Source organism: Oncorhynchus kisutch, linkage group LG10 (genome assembly GCF_002021735.2).
Source record: "Oncorhynchus kisutch isolate 150728-3 linkage group LG10, Okis_V2, whole genome shotgun sequence".
Taxonomy (NCBI): Eukaryota; Metazoa; Chordata; class Actinopteri; order Salmoniformes; family Salmonidae; genus Oncorhynchus; species Oncorhynchus kisutch.
The window spans coordinates 60833039-60854657 of record NC_034183.2 but is presented as its reverse complement, the minus strand read 5'-3'; the positions used below and the strand labels follow the sequence as shown (position 1 = coordinate 60854657).

General features: G+C 38.7%; 1 protein-coding gene across 4 annotated transcripts in view; it reads left to right on the top strand.

The window, feature by feature from the left end:
• LOC109893442 (phospholipid phosphatase-related protein type 5-like) overlaps positions 1-20267 on the top strand; it is a 61700-nt gene extending 41433 nt beyond the window's left edge. For 2 of the 4 annotated variants that reach the window (XM_031834476.1, XM_031834479.1), the window contains 5 exons: positions 12173-12293; positions 16303-16553; positions 16702-16878; positions 17813-17940; positions 18692-20267. In XM_031834476.1, coding sequence (XP_031690336.1) covers positions 12173-12293; positions 16303-16553; positions 16702-16878; positions 17813-17940; positions 18692-18800 — 786 coding nt within the window. In that variant the 3' untranslated portion in view covers positions 18801-20267. Of the gene's footprint in view, positions 1-12172; positions 12294-16302; positions 16554-16701; positions 16879-17812; positions 17957-18463 lie in introns of all 4 variants that reach the window. The other 2 variants (XM_031834478.1, XM_031834477.1) reach the window with 2 other exon arrangements.
• Positions 20268-21619: the final 1352 nt, after the last annotated feature.

Sequence of the window (21619 nt, the reverse complement as noted above, 5' to 3'; positions counted from 1 at the left end):
TGGTGCTGTTTGGTATCCGTGCAGCAGGACAATTTACAGGCAGCTTCACAGTCCCGCTCAGCCTCAACACAATCATTGATAATCACTTTACTGAGCTCGATCAGAGCCGATACACTGATCGCACCATCAAACGATTCACTCCATCCCTTTATCGCTTCTTTCTATCTCTGTTCTGATCTGGTTCTCTTGCTTTCTCATTTCTCTACTGTTTCTCTTTTGCTCTGTTGCTCTTTTTATTTGCACGACTTTCTCTCTGAGAGTGGGTATAGTTTGTATATAGCTTATGTTTACTTTATGGTATAGTTTGTGAATAGTTTATGTATAGTTTATGGTTTAGTTTATGTATAGTTTATGGTATAGTTTATGGTATAGTTTATAGTTTATGGTATAGCTTAGTTTATAGTTTATGGGATAGCTTAGTTTATGGTATAGTGTATGGTATAGCTTAGTTTATGCTATAGCTTAGTTTATGGTATAGTGTATGGTATAGCTTAGTTTATGGTATAGCTTAGTTTATGGTATAGTTTATGGTATAGTTTATGGTATAGTTTATGGTATAACTTAGTCTATGGTATAGTGTATGGTATAGCTTAGTTTATGGTATAGTGTATGGTATAGCTTAGTTTATGGTATAGTGTATGGTATAGCTTAGTTTATGGTATAGTTTATGGTATAACTTAGTCTATGGTATAGCTTAGTTTATGGTATAGTGTATGGTATAGCTTAGTTTATGGTATAGTGTATGGTATAGCTTAGTTTATGGTATAGTGTATGGTATAGCTTAGTTTATGGTATAGTTTATGGTATAACTTAGTCTATGGTATAGCTTAGTTTATGGTATAGTGTATGGTATAGCTTAGTTTATGGTATAGTGTATGGTATAGCTTAGTTTATGGTATAGTTTATGGTATAACTTAGTCTATGGTATAGCTTAGTTTATGGTATAGTGTATGGTATAGCTTAGTTTATGGTATAGTGTATGGTATAGCTTAGTTTATGGTATAGTGTATGGTATAGCTTAGTTTATGGTATAGTGTATGGTATAGCTTAGTTATGGTATAGTGTATGGTATAGCTTAGTGTATGGTATAGTTTATGGTATAGCTTAGTTTATGGTATAGTTTATGGTATAGCTTAGTCTATGGTATAGTTTATGGTATAGCTTAGTTTATGGTATAGTGTATGGTATAGCTTAGTCTATGGTATAGTTTATGGTATAGTTTATGGTATAGCTTAGTTTATGGTATAGTGTATGGTATAGCTTAGTTTATGGTATAGTTTATGGTATAGCTTAGTTTATGGTATAGTTTATGGTATAGCTTAGTGTATGGTATAGTTTATGGTATAGCTTAGTTTATGGTATAGCTTATGGTATAGTTTATGGTATAGCTTAGTCTATGGTATAGTGTATGGTATAGCTTAGTTTATGGTATAGTTTATGGTATAGTTTATGGTATAGTGTATGGTATAGCTTAGTTTGTGGTATAGTTTATGGTATAGCTTAGTCTATGGTATAGTTTATGGTATAGTTTATGGTATAGTTTATGGTATAGCTTAGTCCATGGTATAGTTTATGGTATAGTGTATGGTATAGCTTAGTTTATGGTATAGTTTATGGTATAGCTTAGTTTATGGTATAGTTTATGGTATAGCTTAGTTTATGGTATAGTGTATGGTATAGCTTAGTTTATGGTATAGTGTATGGTATAGCTTAGTCTATGGTATAGTTTATGGTATAGTTTATGGTATAGTTTATGGTATAGCTTAGTGTATGGTATAGTTTATGGTATAGTTTATGGTATAGTTTATGGTATAGTTTATGGTATAGCTTAGTCCATGGTATAGTTTATGGTATAGTGTATGGTATAGCTTAGTTTATGGTATAGTTTATGGTATAGCTTAGTTTATGGTATAGTTTATGGTATAGCTTAGTTTATGGTATAGTGTATGGTATCGCTTAGTTTATGGTATAGTGTATGGTATAGCTTAGTCTATGGTATAGTTTATGGTATAGCTTAGTCTATGGTATAGTTTATGGTATAGTTTATGGTATAGTTTATGGTATAGTTTATGGTATAGTTTATGGTATAGCTTAGTCCATGGTATAATTTATGGTATAGTGTATGGTATAGCTTAGTTTATGGTATAGTTTATGGTATAGCTTAGTTTATGGTATAGTTTATGGTATAGCTTAGTTTATGGTATAGCTTAGTTTATGGTATAGCTTAGTCTATGGTATAGTCTATGGTATAGTTTATGGTATAGTGTATGGTACAGCTTAGTCTATGGTATAGTTTATGGTATAGCTTAGTTTATGGTATAGTGTATGGTATAGCTTAGTTTATGGTATAGTTTATGGTATAGCTTAGTCTATGGTATAGTTTATGGTATAGTGTATGGTATAGCTTAGTTTATGGTATAGTGTATGGTATAGCTTAGTTTATGGTATAGTTTATGGTATAGCTTAGTTTATGGTATAGTTTATGGTATAGCATAGTTTATGGTATAGTTTACGGTATAGCTTAGTTTATGGTATAGTTTATGGTATAGCTTAGTTTATGGTATAGTGTATGGTATAGCTTAGTTTATGGTATAGTTTATGGTATAGCTTAGTTTATGGTATAGTTTATGGTATAGTATAGTTTATGGTATAGTTTATGGTATAGCTTAGTTTATGGTATAGTTTATGGTATAGCTTAGTTTATGGTATAGTTTATGGTATAGCTTAGTTTATGGTATAGTGTATGGTATAGCTTAGTTTATGGTATAGTGTATGGTATAGCTTAGTCTATGGTATAGTTTATGGTATAGCTTAGTCTATGGTATAGTGTATGGTATAGCTTAGTCTATGGTATAGTGTATGGTATAGCTTAGTCTATGGTATAGTGTATGGTATAGCTTAGTTTATGGTATAGTTTATGGTATAGTTTATGGTATAGCTTAGTTTATGGTATAGTTTATGGTATAGTGTATGGTATAGTGTATGGTATAGCTTAGTTTATGGTATAGTTTATGGTATAGTTTATGGTATAGCTTAGTCTATGGTATAGTGTATGGTATAGTTTATGGTATAGCTTAGTCTATGGTATAGTTTATGGTATAGTGTATGGTACAGCTTAGTCTATGGTATAGTGTATGGTATAGCTTAGTTTATGGTATAGCTTAGTTTATGGTATAGCTTAGTTTATGGTATAGCTTAGTTTATGGTCTAGTGTATGGTATAGCTTAGTTTATGGTATAGCTTAGTTTATGGTATAGCTTAGTTTATGGTATAGCTTAGTTTACGGTCTAGTCTATGGTATAGCTTAGTTTATGGTATAGCTTAGTTTATGGTATAGTTTATGGTATAGCTTAGTTTATGGTATAGCTTAGTTTATGGTATAGCTTAGTTTATGGTCTAGTGTATGGTATAGCTTGGTTTATGGTATAGCTTAGTTTATGGTATAGTTTATGGTATAGCTTAGTTTATGGTATAGCTTAGTTTATGGTATAGCTTATGTTATAGTTTATATGTAGTTTATGGTATAGCTTAGTTTATGGTATAGTTTATGGTGTAGCTTAGTTTATGGTCTAGTTTATGGTGTAGCTTAGTTTATGGTATAGCTTAGTTTATGGTCTAGTTTATGGTATAGCTTAGTTTATGGTATAGCTTAGTTTATGGTCTAGTTTATGGTATAGCTTAGTTTATGGTCTAGTTTATGTTATAGTTTATATGTAGTTTATGGTATAGCTTAGTTTATGGTCTAGTTTATGGTGTAGCTTAGTTTATGGTATAGCTTAGTTTATGGTCTAGTTTATGGTATAGCTTAGTTTATGGTATAGTTTATGTTATAGTTTATATGTAGTTTATGGTATAGCTTAGTTTATGGTCTAGTTTATGGTATAGCTTAGTTTATGGTCTAGTTTATGTTATAGTTTATATGTAGTTTATGGTCTAGCTTAGTTTATGGTCTAGTTTATGGTATAGCTTAGTTTATGGTCTAGTTTATGGTCTAGTTATGGTCTAGCTTAGTTTATGGTCTAGTTTATGGTCTAGTTTATGGTGTAGCTTAGTTTATGGTCTAGTTTATGGTATAGCTTAGTTTATGGTCTAGTTTATGGTGTAGCTTAGTTTATGGTATAGCTTAGTTTATGGTCTAGTTTATGGTATAGCTTAGTTTATGGTCTAGTTTATGGTGTAGCTTAGTTTATGGTATAGCTTATGTTATAGTTTATATGTAGTTTATGGTATAGTTTATGTTATAGTTTATATGTAGTTTATGGTATAGCTTAGTTTATGGTCTAGTTTATGGTGTAGCTTAGTTTATGGTATAGCTTAGTTTATGGTCTAGTTTATGGTATAGCTTAGTTTATGGTATAGCTTAGTTTATGGTATAGTTTATGTTATAGCTTAGTTTATGGTATAGCTTAGTTTATGGTCTAGTTTATGTTATAGTTTATATGTAGTTTATGGTATAGTTTATGTTATAGTTTATATGTAGTTTATGGTGTAGCTTAGTTTATGGTCTAGTTTATGTTATAGTTTATATGTAGTTTATGGTCTAGTTTATGTTATAGTTTATATGTAGTTTATGGTATAGCTTAGTTTATGGTCTAGTTTATGTTATAGTTTATATGTAGTTTATGGTCTAGTTTATGTTATAGTTTATATGTAGTTTATGGTGTAGCTTAGTTTATGGTCTAGTGTATGGTATAGTTTATATGTAGTTTATGGTATAGCTTAGTTTATGGTCTAGTTTATGGTATAGTTTATATGTAGTTTATGGTATAGCTTAGTTTATGGTCTAGTTTATGTTATAGTTTATATGTAGTTTATGGTGTAGCTTAGTTTATGGTCTAGTTTATGGTATAGCTTAGTTTATGGTATAGTTTATGTTATAGTTTATATGTAGTTTATGGTCTAGCTTAGTTTATGGTCTAGTTTATGGTCTAGTTTATGTTATAGTTTATATGTAGTTTATGGTCTAGTTTATGTTATAGTTTATATGTAGTTTATGGTGTAGCTTAGTTTATGGTCTAGTTTATGGTATAGCTTAGTTTATGGTATAGTTTATGTTATAGTTTATATGTAGTTTATGGTCTAGCTTAGTTTATGGTCTAGTTTATGGTCTAGCTTAGTTTATGGTCTAGTTTATGGTATAGTTTATATGTAGTTTATGGTGTAGCTTAGTTTATGGTCTAGTTTATGGTATAGCTTAGTTTATGGTATAGTTTATGTTATAGTTTATATGTAGTTTATGGTCTAGCTTAGTTTATGGTCTATTTTATGGTCTAGCTTAGTTTATGGTCTAGTTTATGGTCTAGCTTAATTTATGGTCTAGTTTATGGTATAGTTTATATGTAGTTTATGGTCTAGTTTATGTTATAGTTTATATGTAGTTTATGGTCTAGCTTAGTTTATGGTATAGCTTGTGTATAGTTTGTGGTGTAGTTTATAGTATAGCTTATGGTATAGTTTATATATAGTTTGTGGTATAGCTTATAGTATAGCTTATGGTATAGTTTATATATAGTTTGTGGTATAGCTTAGTTTATGGTATATTTTATTGTATATCTTAGTTTATGTATAGTCTGTATAGTTTATGGTATTTTATTGTATAGCTTGGTTCATGGTATAGTTTGTATAGTTTGTATAGTTTATGGTATAGCTTATGGTATAGTTTCTTGTATAGTTTATGGCAGAGTTTTGTCTCTATCAGCTCCATGTAGCATTAGCCTGGTTCTCCTGAGAAGGTTTCTTTAATGACCTGATTGGCCATGGATGGAGCCTACATATACCTGCATGTAAAGTAATACTGTATGTGTGTATAATGTACATATGTGTATGATGTAAGCAGATTATGTTCCAGTATCTAGTTGTACTGTATGTGTGTATAATGTACATATGTGTATGATATAAGCAGATTATGTTCCAGTATCTAGTTGTACTGTATGTGTGTATAATATACATATGTGTATGATATAAGCAGATTATGTTCCAGTATCTAGTTGTACTGTATGTGTGTATAATATACATATGTGTATGATATAAGCAGATTATGTTCCAGTATCTAGTTGTACTGTATGTGTGTATAATATACATATGTGTATGATATAAGCAGATTATGTTCCAGTATCTAGTTGTACTGTATGTGTGTATAATATACAAATGTGTATGATATAAGCAGATTATGTTCCAGTATCTAGTTGTACTGTATGTGACAGCTGAAGACATACACCCGCTTGTGCAATGTGATTAGAGTGAACTCGTTAGTCACAGCTCCACAGCACGGATGACTGATCCCTTTACGCTCAGGCAGAAAGCAGAGACACCTCAGTGGTCCTGGCAGAGGGACGTGCTTCACTCAGCACCCCAGAGACCAGTTACCAGCATCATCCAATTCTGTTTTACTCACTCATTCTCACTCTCTTTAGCTTCTGCTCCTCTCTTCCTGCATCTCTGTGCTTTTCACACTAAAGACAGACTCTGTTCCTCATCTGCAGCTGTGGCTTAGCTGTTTGGCTGGTGACAGGGAATTTAGAGGGATTTAACGGAGGAGATTTTGGGAAAAGAGAGCATGAAATGAAAGAGTTGAAGAATGGAGGGGAAGGACAAAGGGAGAGAGAAATCCTAACCTACTTTCCCTGTTGAGGACTGGGAGGAAACATCTATAAAGGTTGACTGATATAGAAAAAGACATGAGGGAGGAAGGAGTGGGTAAGAGAAGAGTGATATAACACAAGACTAAAGGGTTATGGTTGGTAAAGACTATAGAAATCACAGCATTAGAACAAACTGAAAACAACCAGAATGATTAACCGTACATGTCAACCATAGAAACAGTAAATGTTTAGCTGTTTACACTGAAATAAGTGCGTTGAAAACAGTTATTTTCCCTTCATATCAGAGAGCTATAGCTATCAATGTCCATGAAGTGTATTCACACATTAGTTAATTGGCGTGTGTGTGTGTGTGCGTGCGTTTGTGATTGCACGCGCGTATACAGATTTCATTCAACCGCGATAGTGCTTGTTCTCTCTTGTAACGGTTCATGTTGAACAAATGGTTTTAACAATCCCCAGCCTGGCCAGCTGTTCCTACCCTCCGTGGAGATGTGGTACAGCCTGGTTCCTCTTCATATTAACATGATACTGTATACACTACAATCCCAGCCACTACTGTATGTACTAGATGGGATCTAACTCCAAGTCACCAAGGCCCTTAACACTTCCTTTACGTACCATTCGTAGTGTTGTAGGCTGTAGCTTATTCTCTCAGCACCAGAGGAGAATCAACTCAGTCCGCTGTGACATGTAGCCTACATGGTAGACCTATCTAAAGCCCAGTGTATGTTGAGGTGATTCAGGTCAGATTCCACTGTAGGTGATGACCGATACAAACAAATAATTACAGTAGAGGTGATATACCATGTCCCATAATGCATCTGCTTATGGGATTGGAATCATCAGCCTTCCATTTCCTTACACACTCATCTTGACAGAGTCAGCTGTTGGACCAGAGCGGTGTGTGTCGGTTCGCTGAGCATCCGTAGCCCTGTGTGTGTGTGTGTGTGTGTGTGTGTGTGTGTGTGTGTGTGTGTGTGTGTGTGTGTGTGTGTGTGTGTGTGTGTGTGTGTGTGTGTGTGTGTGTGTGTGTGTGTGTGTGTGTGTGTCTGTCTGAGGAACAATGGTTCTGCTCCAGTGCTGTGTTGTTGTCAGGAGGCTGCTGCTGTTCTTGTCACTCTCGGTTTTATTGTCTGTGTTTATCTGGGATCTAACAGGCCTCTTGGAATTAGCCTCAGATGATTACCTCAGGCTGTTATCTCCCTGCCTCGTCTGCTCCTTATCTTCTTTCTGCCTCTTCTCCCAGTCTTCATATCTCCTTCCCCCTCTTTCCCACGTGATTAGAACTGATTCCCAACTTGTTTTGGAGAAGACACATATTTTGATATGCACAGTAAAGATATTTACCCAGTTGCTTACACACAAACACAAACTGACTCCTCCAACTTGCTCTCACTCTGGCAGGAGTATTTACACACACAGGCACATGCACACATTAAAACACACACACCCCAACAGTGTCAGGGTCCAGTTCATCCCACTGGTCAGAGCTTTTCTCTGATTCAGCGGCAGATGAGGGTGAAGTGCAGGAAGTTCTCTTTTCTCTTCTCCTGTCCACTCTGTGTCTCCACGCAACGGATATTAGACTGATGTCACAGCCCAGACACGTGATTGGTCAGATACTATTCTTAGTCTGTTGAGGGGCTACTGCCTGTCTGCCAAGGTTGGTGTAAAACATTTAGTTTAATTCCAGTCAATTCAGGAAGTATACTGAAATTCACATTTCAATTCCAACTCAATGCTTTTCAATGAGGGAAGTTTGGAATTGGAATTAGAATTTGGTTGACTTCCTGAATTGACTGGGATTGAAATGTAATTGAAACCAACCCTCCTGTGTGTTTTCCACTTTCCTCCTCAGAGGTGTGGTAGAGTGGGTCTAATAACACTGGGAACAAACACTTACTGTAGCCTTCTGCTTCACATCAGTCAACTGGTGCTGTGTGGAAACAGAAATGTTACGTGATTGTGTTTTAATGTCAAGGAAGTTAAGTACAGCAGCCAATGTCCTGTCTACAACACAAACACTCCAGCAATGTTACCTTGACTCCTTAAGAGAGCAGTAAGAATAGAGACACGCAGCAGCATGATGGAGGGGGATCATTTAAAAGACGTCGGTTGAAATAATGTGCAACATGATTCACCATGCAGACAGGGTCCAGGCACATCTGTGAATAATTCATTGCTACAGTTTGTTCTCTCTCTTTCCCTCGCCCCTCTCTTTCTGTGTCCCTCTCTTTCTGTGTCCCTCTCTTTCTGTGCCCCTCTCTTTCTGTGCCCCTCTCTTTCTGTGTCCCTCTCTTTCTGTGTCCCTCTCTTTCTGTGTCCCTCTCTTTCTGTGTCCCTCTCTTTCTGTGTCCCTCTCTTTCTGTGTCCCTCTCTTTCTGTGCCCCTCTCTTTCTGTGCCCCTCTCTTTCTGTGCCCCTCTCTTTCTGTGCCCCTCTCTTTCTGTGCCCCTCTCTTTCTGTGCCCCTCTCTTTCTGTGTCCCTCTCTTTCTGTGTCCCTCTCTTTCTGTGCCCCTCTCTTTCTGTGTCCCTCTCCCTTCACTCGCTCCCTCCATCTCGACACGCTCTTCTATTCTCCCTCTCTGTACTGATTGTATCTCCAAAGTGTTTTCATCTGCTCCAATTCTGGAGGATGTAGCTATTAACAGTGGTGAAAGAGGGATGGTTGTACAGTATTGACTATGTGATATGCTTCCGAACAGGATCACCACCCTACTGCTGAACAGCTTTTAGCAGACTGAGAATCAGTGTTTCAGAGTAATGATCCATGCAGGAGTAGGATGGGATGAAGCCCAATACCTCACTTCCCTAACACATGCTAACAGATTTACTGTGTGGACATATGTTTGTCAGACAAATCAAATCAAATTTATTTATATAGCCCTTCGTACATCAGCTGATATCTCAAAGTGCTGTACAGAAACCCAGCCTAAAACCCCAAACAGCAAGCAATGCAGGTGTAGAAGCACGGTGGCTAGGAAAAACTCCCTAGAAAGGCCAAAACCTAGGAAAAACCTAGAGAGGAACCAGGCTATGTGGGGTGGCCAGTCCTCTTCTGGCTGTGCCGGGTGGAGATTATAACAGAACATGGCCAAGATGTTCAAATGTTCATAAATGACCAGCATGGTCGTATAATAATAAGGCAGAACAGTTGAAACTGGAGCAACAGCACAGTCAGATGGACTGGGGACAGCAAGGAGTCATCATGTCAGGTAGTCCTGGGGCATGGTCCTAGGGCTCAGGTCCTCCGAGAGAGAGAGAAAAAAAGAGAGAATTAGAGAGAGCATATGTGGGGTGGCCAGTCCTCTTCTGGCTGTGCCGGGTGGAGATTAAAACAGAACATGGCCAAGATGTTCAAATGTTCATAAATGATCAGCATGTTCGAATAATAAGAAGGCAGAACAGTTGAAACTGGAGCAGCAGCACGGCCAGGTGGACTGGGGACAGCAAGGAGTCATCATGTCAGGTAATCCTGGGGCATGGTCCTAGGGCTCAGGTCCTCCGAGAGAGAGAAGGAGAGAATTAGAGAACGCACACTTAGATTCACATAGGACACCGAATAGGACAGGAGAAGTACTCCAGATATAACAAACTGACCCTAGCCCCCTGACACATAAAACACTGCAGCATAAATACTGGAGGCTGAGACAGGAGGGGTCAGGAGACACTGTGGACCCATCCGAGGACACCCCCGGACAGGGCCAAACAGGAAGGATATAACCCCACCCACTTTGCCAAAGCACAGCCCCCACACCACTAGAGGGATATCTTCAACCACCAAGCCAGTGACTCAGCCCCTGTAATAGGGTTAGAGGCAGAGAATCCCAGTGGAAAGAGGGGAACCGGCCAGGCAGAGACAGCAAGGGCGGTTCGTTTCTCCAGAGCCTTTCCGTTCACCTTCCCACTCCTGGGCCAGACTACACTCAATCATATGACCCACTGAAGAGATGAGTCTTCAGTAAAGACTTAAAGGTTGAGACCGAGTTTGCGTCTCTGACATGGGTAGGCAGACCGTTCCATAAAAATGGAGCTCTATAGGAGAAAGCCCTGCCTCCAGCTGTTTGCTTAGAAATTCTAGGGACAATTAGGAGGCCTGCGTCTTGTGACCGCAGCGTACGTGTAGGTATGTACGGCAGGACCAAATCAGAGAGATAGGTAGGAGCAAGCCCATGTAATGCTTTGTAGGATAGCAGTAAAACCTTGAAATCAGCACTTGCTTTGACAGGAAGGCAGTGTAGAGAGGCGAGCACTGGAGTAAAATGATCACATTTTTTGGTTCTAGTCAGGATTCTAGCAGCCGTATTTAGCACCAACTGAAGTTTATTCAGTGTTTTATCCGGGTAGCCGGAAAGTAGAGCATTGCAGTAGTCTAACCTAGAAGTGACAAAAGCATGGATTCATTTTTCTGCATCATTTTTGGACAGAAAGACATCGGTCAGTCACTCGGCAACCTCTAGTTTGTGTTGATCATCTCCTTCCAATTTAATGTCATGGTTCATATTAGAGTTAGTTTAATGTTGCTATAGAACCATTAGTCGCTATGATGTATGTTTCCCTAATGGAGGGGGAGTGCTATTGGGCACGCACATAGGAACACAGAGCCTCTGCTTCAGAGGCTGTTAGCTCATTCAAACTCTCCAGTCTTACTTTTTCTTAGATCTGAGACTTTTTATTTCTCTCTCATTTCTATAAATAAGGGAAGGTAACATGTTATTCTCTGCTATTCCTCTGTATTGTGGATCCCGAGTGCATTTTACATTTATATTTCATGAAAACATAACTTGGATTCCGTTATACTTTAGTGTTAGGGTGGCTATTAGCTTAAGTCCTTGCTGTTGGAGTAATAAACACATGGTTTTCTACAGAAGAACAAGCAAATGTTTTGTTGAGGCAAGTCGCTTCGGAAATGGGAAATAGTTGATGTTGTCTGAGTACCATGCATAAAAGAGTGAGTTTCACAGTTCAGGGCCCTCAATAAAGCAACATGCACTCAGTGGGTGTGAAATGTAGCTACTGTTATCTGGTTTCTTCGGCTGTCACGAGCCTGGCACGTTCCTCACTCCAATGGTGGGTATTTTTTGGTAACAAAAAAAAATGGCTGGACTCCTGCGAATGTGATGTTGATGATGAGGGTTTCAAATGAAACTGTGTGGGTGTGAACATGGGGATCACTAGCCACGCACGGACATTAAGCCACGTGTTGTGTGAGAGAGTTGAGGTCTGTGTGGGCAAGTGGCTTTCTGAGAACTTGTGCATAGCCTAAATTAAATCAAATACCTTGTCGTTTTCAAGACGTGCTCTCTCGCTCAGTTCAGATCCCTCAATAAAGCTAACTGGATCTCTCTCTGTTTCTCTCTCTCTGTTTCTCTCTCTCTGTTTCTCTCTCGCTGTCTCTCTCTCGCTGTCTCTCTCTCGCTGTCTGTCTCTCTCTCTCTGTCTCTCACGGTCTCTCTCTCACGGTCTCTCTCTCTGTTTCTCTCTCTCTCTCTCTCTCTCTCTCTATCTCTCTATCTCTCTCTCTCTATCTATCTCTCTCTCTCTCTATCAATCTATCTACCTACCTACAGATCCTGGTAGGGGAGCTGGTGGCGTTCTTTCTGAAGGCTGAGGGGACGCAAGAGAAGACCATAGTGACAGCAGACTGCTGCTATTTCAACCCCCTGCTGCGACGCATCGTCCGTTTCCTAGGTAACCACTACAGCCTCTAGAGTTTAGGCCAACACCACCCAGCCCTGCCTGAACTAGTCTTGAATGATTAGTGTGTCCAACAAGATGATATATACACACCTGGAATTGGAAATATCTACAAAAGGGTACCTACATTTGATATATTTTTAAAGGAAAATGTAGATGTTGATTGTATTTGTCACTGTGCACAGGATATAACTGGTATAAAACAGTACAGTGAGAGCTCTTTCCCAACAATGCAGTAATAATAGTATAAATAATAATAATAATAATAATAATAATAATAATAGTACAGATAATAATATTAATAATAATATAGATGATAATAGTATAAATAATATAGATAATAATGATAATAATAATAATATATATATAGATATAAATAATAATGTAGATGATAATAATAATAATAATAATTTAGATAATAATAATAAATATAAATAATAATCATACTATTATAGATACAAATAATAATAATATAGATAATAATATTAATAATGACAATATTAATAATAATATAGATGATAATAATATAGATAATAATGATCATCATAATAATATATAGATATAAATAATGTAGATGATCATAATAATAATATAGATAATATTAATAGATATAAATAATAATCATAATACTATAGATATAAATAATAATAATATAGATAATAATAATAATATGTGTAATATTTATTATAATAATAATATAATAAATAATAATAGTATTATAGATATAAATAATAATAATATAGATAATAATAATAATATGTGTAATATTTATTATAATAATAATATAATAAATAATAATAGTATTATAGCTATAAATAATAATAATATAGAAAATAATAATATAGAAAACAATAATAATATATAGAATATATATATGATAATACTAATAATACAATAACAATAGAAATAATAATATTGAAAATAATAATATAGATATAATATAGGTAATAATATAGAAAATAATAATAATAATATAAATAATGTTGAAGATAAATATTAATCATAATATAGGTAATAATAGTAACGTAAATAATATAGATGATGATGATAATAATTATATAAATAATAATATAGAAAATATTAATATAGATCTTAATAATATAGAAAATAATAATTATAGATATAAATAATAATATAGATAATAATAATATTGATAATATTAATCATAATATAGATCATATAGATAATAATAATAATAATAATAATAATAATAATAATAATAATAATAATATAATGACAGGCCTTAAGGTTATTATAGCTGCTGGTTGTGGGAAGGTGGAACGTTGTCCAAAACATCTGCTGAAAAACAGCAAGTGAGAGAACATGGGTAAGTTGATATAGAAATACATCCCAAGATTGACACCCATTGGTTGAAAGAGAGGAAAGTGATAGGTTTAACAGTAAGCCTGCAGAATGTGCATTATTGTGCCGCGCTTATAGATAGGTGAATGACATTCTGCACATGACTAATACGATAGAGGATAAGAACTAGACGCTATGATGATGAAAGTTTGTATTCTTTCCCACTATGCCTGTATAATAGGAAACAGAGTGAATTATGTTTTGCGGCTTGTTTTGCGGTATAATAGAGTGAATTATGTTTTGCGGCTTGATGAAGTTAAACAAGCATTCAGACAAGCCTTCCTGATTGAACTTGCTACATTTGAAGAAACACAAGAATGCAAGTAACACAACAATGAAACAGGAAGAGACATGAGAATGCAAGTAACACAACAATGAAACAGGAAGAGACATGAGAATGCAAGTAACACAACAATGAAACAGGAAGAGACATGAGAATGCAAGTAACACAACAATAAAACAGGAAGAGACATGAGAAGGCAAGTAACAACAACAGAAAAACAGGAAGAGACATGAGAATGCAAGTAACACAACAATGAAACAGGAAGAGACATGAGAATGCAAGTAACACAACAATGAAACAGGAAGAGACATGAGAATGCAAGTAACACAACAATGAAACAGGAAGAGACATGAGAATGCAAGTAACACAACAAAACAGGAAGAGACATGAGAATGCAAGTAACACAACAATGAAACAGGAAGAGACATGAGCATGCAAGTAACACAACAGTAAAACAGGAAGAGACATGAGAATGCAAGTAACACAACAATGAAACAGGAAGGGACATGAGAATGCAAGTAACACAACAGAAAAACAGGAAGAGACATGAGAATGCAAGTAACACAACAATGAAACAGGAAGAGACATGAGAATGCAAGTAAAACAACAATGAAACAGGAAGAGACATGAGCATGCAAGTAACACAACAGTAAAACAGGAAGAGACATGAGAATGCAAGTAACACAACAATGAAACAGGAAGAGACATGAGAATGCAAGTAACACAACAATGAAACAGGAAGAGACATGAGAATGCAAGTAACACAACAAAACAGGAAGAGACATGAGAATGCAAGTAACACAACAATGAAACAGGAAGAGACATGAGAATGCAAGTAACACAACAATAAAACAGGAAGAGACACGAGAATGCAAGTAACACAACAGTAAAACAGGAAGAGACATGAGAATGCAAGTAACACAACAATGAAACAGGAAGGGACATGAGAATGCAAGTAACACAACAGAAAAACAGGAAGAGACATGAGAATGCAAGTAACACAACAATGAAACAGGAAGAGACATGAGAATGCAAGTAACACAACAATGAAACAGGAAGAGACATGAGCATGCAAGTAACACAACAGTAAAACAGGAAGAGACATGAAAATGCAAGTAACACAACAATGAAACAGGAAGAGACATGAGAATGCAAGTAACACAACAATGAAACAGGAAGAGACATGAGAATGCAAGTAACACAACAAAACAGGAAGAGACATGAGAATGCAAGTAACACAACAATGAAACAGGAAGAGACATGAGAATGCAAGTAACACAACAATGAAACAGGAAGAGACATGAGAATGCAAGTAACACAACAATGAAACAGGAAGAGACATGAGAATGCAAGTAACACAACAATAAAACAGGAAGAGACACGAGAATGCAAGTAACACAACAATGAAACAGGAAGAGACATGAGAATGCAAGTAACACAACAATGAAACAGGAAGAGACATGAGAATGCAAGTAACACAACAATGAAACAGGAAGAGACATGAGAATGCAAGTAACACAACAATAAAACAGGAAGAGACATGAGAATGCAAGTAACACAACAGTAAAACAGGAAGAGACATGAGAATGCAAGTAACACAACAATGAAACAGGAAGAGACATGAGAATGCAAGTAACACAACAATGAAACAGGAAGAGACATGAGAATGCAAGTAACACAACAATGAAACAGGAAGAGACATGAGAATGCAAGTAACACAACAAAACAGGAAGAGACATGAGAATGCAAGTAACACAACAGTAAAACAGGAAGAGACATGAGAATGCAAGTAACACAACAGTAAAACAGGAAGAGACATGAGAATGCAAGTAACACAACAATGAAACAGGAAGAGACATGAGAATGCAAGTAACACAACAGTAAAACAGGAAGAGACATGAGAATGCAAGTAACACAACAATGAAACAGGAAGAGACATGAGAATGCAAGTAACACAACAATGAAACAGGAAGAGACATGAGAATGCAAGTAACACAACAATAAAACAGGAAGAGACATGAGAATGCAAGTAACACAACAGTAAAACAGGAAGAGACATGAGAATGCAAGTAACACAACAATGAAACAGGAAGAGACATGAGAATGCAAGTAACACAACAATGAAACAGGAAGAGACATGCCTCAGTAGTTTGTGATGATGATGGCTAAAACTGGTGTGAAGAATTTCAGACATATTTGCACGTTCATCACTTCAGGTGATCATGAAGGCTTTTGCAATTTCACACCTCAGCTAATAACAGGGGATCCGAGGAGGGCTGGGGATAACTAAACTCATCCTATTTTAGTTGGCTGTCATTGCTCCCTCTCGCTCTTTCTCTCTTTCTCTCTCTCCCTCAGGGGTGTTCTCCTTCGGCCTGTTCACCACCACCATCTTTGCCAACGCGGGTCAGGTGGTGACAGGAAACCAGACGCCTCACTTCCTGTCTGCCTGCCGGCCTAACTACACGGCCCTGGGGTGCACATCCAACATGCAGTACATCACCCAGCCCCGTGCCTGCACTGGAAACCCCCTGGTAGTGGCATCCGCACGCAAATCCTTCCCCTCCAAGGACGCAGCCCTCAGTGTCTACTCTGCAGTCTACACTGTGGTAGGTTCTGGTCTGGGGAGTAGGAGTTTGGACAGTTTGATACACATGTTTTGGTATACCGCCCTATAGTATAGAGTTGATACCCAGCCTACAGTATTACAATTCCTGACAGTCCTCCTGGTCTCCTCCCCCTACCTGTCTGTCTCAGATGTATGTGACGCTGGTATTTCGGACCAAAGGCACTCGGCTGACCAAGCCTACGGTCAGCCTGACCCTGCTATGCCTGGCCATGCTGGTGGGAGTGGTCAAGGTGGCAGAGTACCGCAACCACTGGGCCGACGTCCTGGCCGGCTTCTTCACTGGAGGAGCCATCGCTGTGTTTCTGGTGAGGGAGGGGAGGGGAGGGATGGAGGGAGGGAGCTGCTGAGGGAATGGTGAGGGAGAAGAGGGTGGTTAGGGAAGTCATTATTCAGGGAGATGAGGGTGATAGAATGTAACAGTGATGTATATTGCTGACATTTTCCGTAAGCACAGGGGCTGTTAATCCTGGTACTTCTCGCCATGGGATGAGAAATGTCACACTCATTTCGCTTACAGTGAGCCCCAAAAGTATAATATTGAGGAGTGAGAAATTTAGAGGCCGGAATTTCATACCCCCCCACACAAAAAAAATGCTAACTTTCCCTATTGGTAAGTGGTAAGAGGTTATTTATGATTCATTTTATCTTTAATCATGTTAGCATCCACATTAATACGTACGGTTTGCAACTGCACACGGGGACCAAGATCATACTTTATGGAGAAATGTCCTCTGGTCTGATGAAACAAAAATAGAACTGTTTGGCCATAATGACCATCATTATGTTAGAAAGAAAAAGGGGGCGGCTTGCTAGCCGAAGAACACCATCCCAACCGTGAAGCACGAGGGTGGCAGCGTCATGTTGTGGGGGTGCTTTGCTGCAGTAGGGACTGGTGCACTTCACAAAATAGATAGAATCATGAGGATGGAAAATTATGTGGATATATTGAAGAAACATCTCAAGACATCAGTCAGGAAGTTCAGGCTTGGTCGCAAATGGGTCTTTTCAAATGGGTCTTTCAAATTGACAATTACCACAAGCATACTTCCATAATTTTGGCATTACCTTTTATTTTCTTATTAACTCAGTTTTTCCCTCCCCCTTTCTCTCTCTCTCTCTCTCTCTCTCTCTCTCTCTCTCTCTCTCTCTCTCTCTCTCTCTCTCTCTCTCTCTTCCGTTCTCTTTCTCACTCCTCTCTCTCTCTCTCTTCCGTTCTCTTTCTCACTCCTCTCTCTCCAGGTGACGTGCGTGATCAACAACTTCCAGCAGACGAGGCCCCCTCCCCTTCCCCCGCGACCCCAGCGCCCTGAGTCGGTGCTAGGCATGCCCATGGTGGCTCTGCCCTGTGTGGAGAGTCCACTCGAAAAGTTAAGTGGAACTCAGGTAAGGGGTGGGGGTGGGTGAGCGGCAGGGCTGCACACACAGGGGGGGGGCAGACATGCACCCCTTCTCTCCCCTTCTGTCGTCCCCCCCAATCCCAAAATTAGATGTCCCCTCACAGTGCATGCCCCAGCACCACCCCTTACCCCTTAACCCTCAACCCTGACCAAAGCACAAGAACACCAAACCTTGTCTTTAGAGGGAGCCGTTTGCAGTAGTCTCTTCCTCAGCATTCATTCACCATCCCTCAGTGGTTTAAGCTTTGAAGGCCTCTTAGACATTTGAAGTGAATGAGAGGTGCACTGTGAGCTCTTTAGATAAGGGAGAGCAGAAGGCACTAGAGAAGGACAACCTGTTGGAAGTGTGATTCAAGGGAGCAGCTTTGAGATTGCTTGTGTCTCCTCTTGTCTGTCACCTACACTAACCCTCACCTGACCTCTCCCCTGTCTCCCACCTTGCTCTTTTCCCTTATCCCTCACTTGATCTCTATCCTTCTATCTATGTCACCAGCATCCTGCACTCTCCTCCTCCTGCCCCCCCTACAATCCCTACGTTCACCACCCATTTTGACCAACTTTGGATCTTTTTCTCTTGCTCCTCACTCGTTTTTCTTTTTTTCATCACTCTTTCTACCCCATCTTTCTCTGTCTCTTTCATTCCCTCTCTCTCTCATTCTTCCTCCCTCTCTTCTCTTCTGTCCCTCCCTCTCTCTTTTTCACTCCTCTCTCTCCCCTGCAGACTCCGAGGGGGTCTCCTTTCACAGAGATCACATGACCATCAGCCGTATCGGTTCCCCGCCACCCCAGATGTCCTCATTCCGTCTCGCTCCATTTCCAGCGAAGTCTAGACCAGCCACACGAACATGAACACTCACACGAACACCACTGCGCCGCCCACCCGGCAGGCCGCTACTCCACCCTCTACAGATCCTACTCCACGCAGGTCTAGACTATCTAAACACACGCACACAAGCACAACACACACAGCATACTCAGACCTCTACGCACCTCCCCCTAACCTTGTCCAAGCCCAAACCCCTGGGGGAACCGAAAGGTGAGCTCATAAAGTGAGACTCACAAAGACTTAACAGCTGTCCAGCTGAACATTCAGTACAGTGTCAGGTACAGGTAAGCCTCTTTCATTTAGTTGTTTCCAGAGGCTTCTTTTTTGTTTTGCAGACTTTTTTTTTTGAATGTGCTTCATTGTGTGAAGTACACATTTCACTGACATCACAAGGTGATGTTTCATCATCTTCGTGCTTGTAAGGAGAAACTGTCCGAATCCATTTGAGAACTGTGTTCTTTTGTGTTTTCAACTGTCTGTCGGATATGTCCTTCCTCACAGGCAATGCAGCCAGTCATCCTGAAACACTTCAGTCATTTGTGTCTCTGTGCAATTGTAAGATGAATCCAAACAACCGCTCAATGAACGCTCTCCACTGGCTTTAGGGCTCATTTTCAGTATCCTAGAATGAGCCAATCATCAAATATCTGCAAGAGTCAACCAACTCAATTGTTTACGGACCAATCACCTTCTGTAGCAACTGTGGTACTTAATTACTGTACCTTCCAAATACAGCATAGAGACAACGCACACAGATCAGACCTCTCTTCAGCTCTGCACGACATTACCCAGATCAAAGGATACTGTTCATATCACTGAGGAGAAGACGATACAAGAATAAACAGGATGAAACTGCAGACGGTTTATTTTTCTCCGCTTTCGATTGGTTGCTTCTGCAGCAAGTCAGCGTGAAATAGATACAGATTTGGTAAGACCGGATGAGACACATTTTGAAATACATCACAAGTGACAGGACTTGAGCTTTGTACAGTACAAAACATGTTATTTTACACTCAATGTATCTGGACAGGGAACCTTGGTTACCAAAGCTTTGTCATTGTGATGTCACTAAAATACTTGTTTACTTGCGCACCCCTTTTGCCTGGAATGGAACGGATCACATCGGCATGGAACGGATCACATCGGCATGGAACGGATCACATCGGCATGGAACGGATCACATCGGCATGGAACAGAACGCCACACTGGAAAACCAAGATTCCCTGTCTCTGGGCTGTAGAGAGATATTATTGGACTTTGCCTATTCATGTGATAATGTGATTTATTTATGAGGAGATTGATCGTAGATGTATTTATTTGATGTGTATATATGGTGTGGTTACCACAAACAGTTTAATTTTGATTTGCACAGCCCTCATTCATATCCAGTGGTGTAAAGTACTTAAGTAAAAAATACTTTAAAGTACTACTTACAGTGGGGCAAAAAAGTATTGTCAGCCACCAATTGTGCAAGTTCTCCCACTTAAAAAGATGAGAGAGGCCTGTCATTTTCATCATAGGTATACTTCAACTATGCCCTTGCTGATGGAAGGAGGTTTTCACTCAAAATCTCACGATACATGGCCCCATTCATTCTTTCCTTTACACGGATCAGTCGTCCTGGTCCCTTTGCAGAAAAACAGCCCCAAAGCATGATGTTTCCACCCCCATGCTTCACAGTAGGTATGGTGTTCTTTGGATGCAACTCAGCATTCTTTGTCCTCCAAACACGACGAGTTGAGTTTTTACCAAAAGGTTATATTTTGGTTTCATCTGACATTCTCCCAATCTTCTTCTGGATCATCCAAATGCTCTCTAGCAAACGTCAGACGGGCCTGGACATGTACTGGCTTAAGCAGGGGGACACGTCTGGCACTGCAGGATTTGAGTCCCTGGCGGCATAGTGTGTTACTGATGGTAGGCTTTGTTATTTTGGTCCCAGCTCTCTGCAGGTCATTCACTAGGTCCCTCTGTGTGGTTCTGGGATTTTTGCTCACCGCTCTTGTGATCATTTTGACCCCACGGGGTGAGATCTTGCGTGGAGCCCCAGATCGAGGGAGATTATCAGTGGTGTTGTATGTCTTCCATTTCCTAATAATTGCTCCCACAGTTGATTTCTTCAAACCAAGCTGCTTACCTATTGCAGATTCAGTCTTCCCAGTCTGGTGCAGGTCTACAATTTAGTTTCTGGTGTCTTTTGACAGCTCTTTGGTCTTGGCCATAGTGGAGTTTGGAGTGTGACTGTTTGAGGTTGTGGACAGGTGTCTTTTATACTGATGACAAGTTCAAACAGGTGCCATTAATACAGGTAACGAGTGGAGGACAGAGGAGCCTCTTAAAGAAGAATTTATAGGTCTGTGAGAGCCAGAACTCTTGCTTGTTTGTAGGTGACCAAATACTTATTTTCCACCATAATTTGCAAATAAATTCATAAAAAATCCTACAATGTGATTTTCTGGAATTTTTTTTCTCATTTTGTCTGTCATAGTTGAAGTGTACCTATGATGAAAATTACAGGCCTCTCTCATCTTTTTAAGTGGGAGAACTTGCACAATTGGTGGCTGACTAAATACTTTTTTGCCCCACTGTAAGTAGTTTTTTTGGGTATCTGTACTGTACTTTACTATTTATATTTTGCCTACTTTTACTTGACTACATTCCTGAAGAAAATGATGTACTTTTTACTCCATACATTTTCCCTGGCACCCAAATCATTTTTTATGCTTAGTAGGACAGGAAAATGGTCAAATTCATGCACTAATCAAGAGAACATCCCTGGTCATCCCTACTGCCTCTGATCTGGAGGAGTCACGAAACACAAAT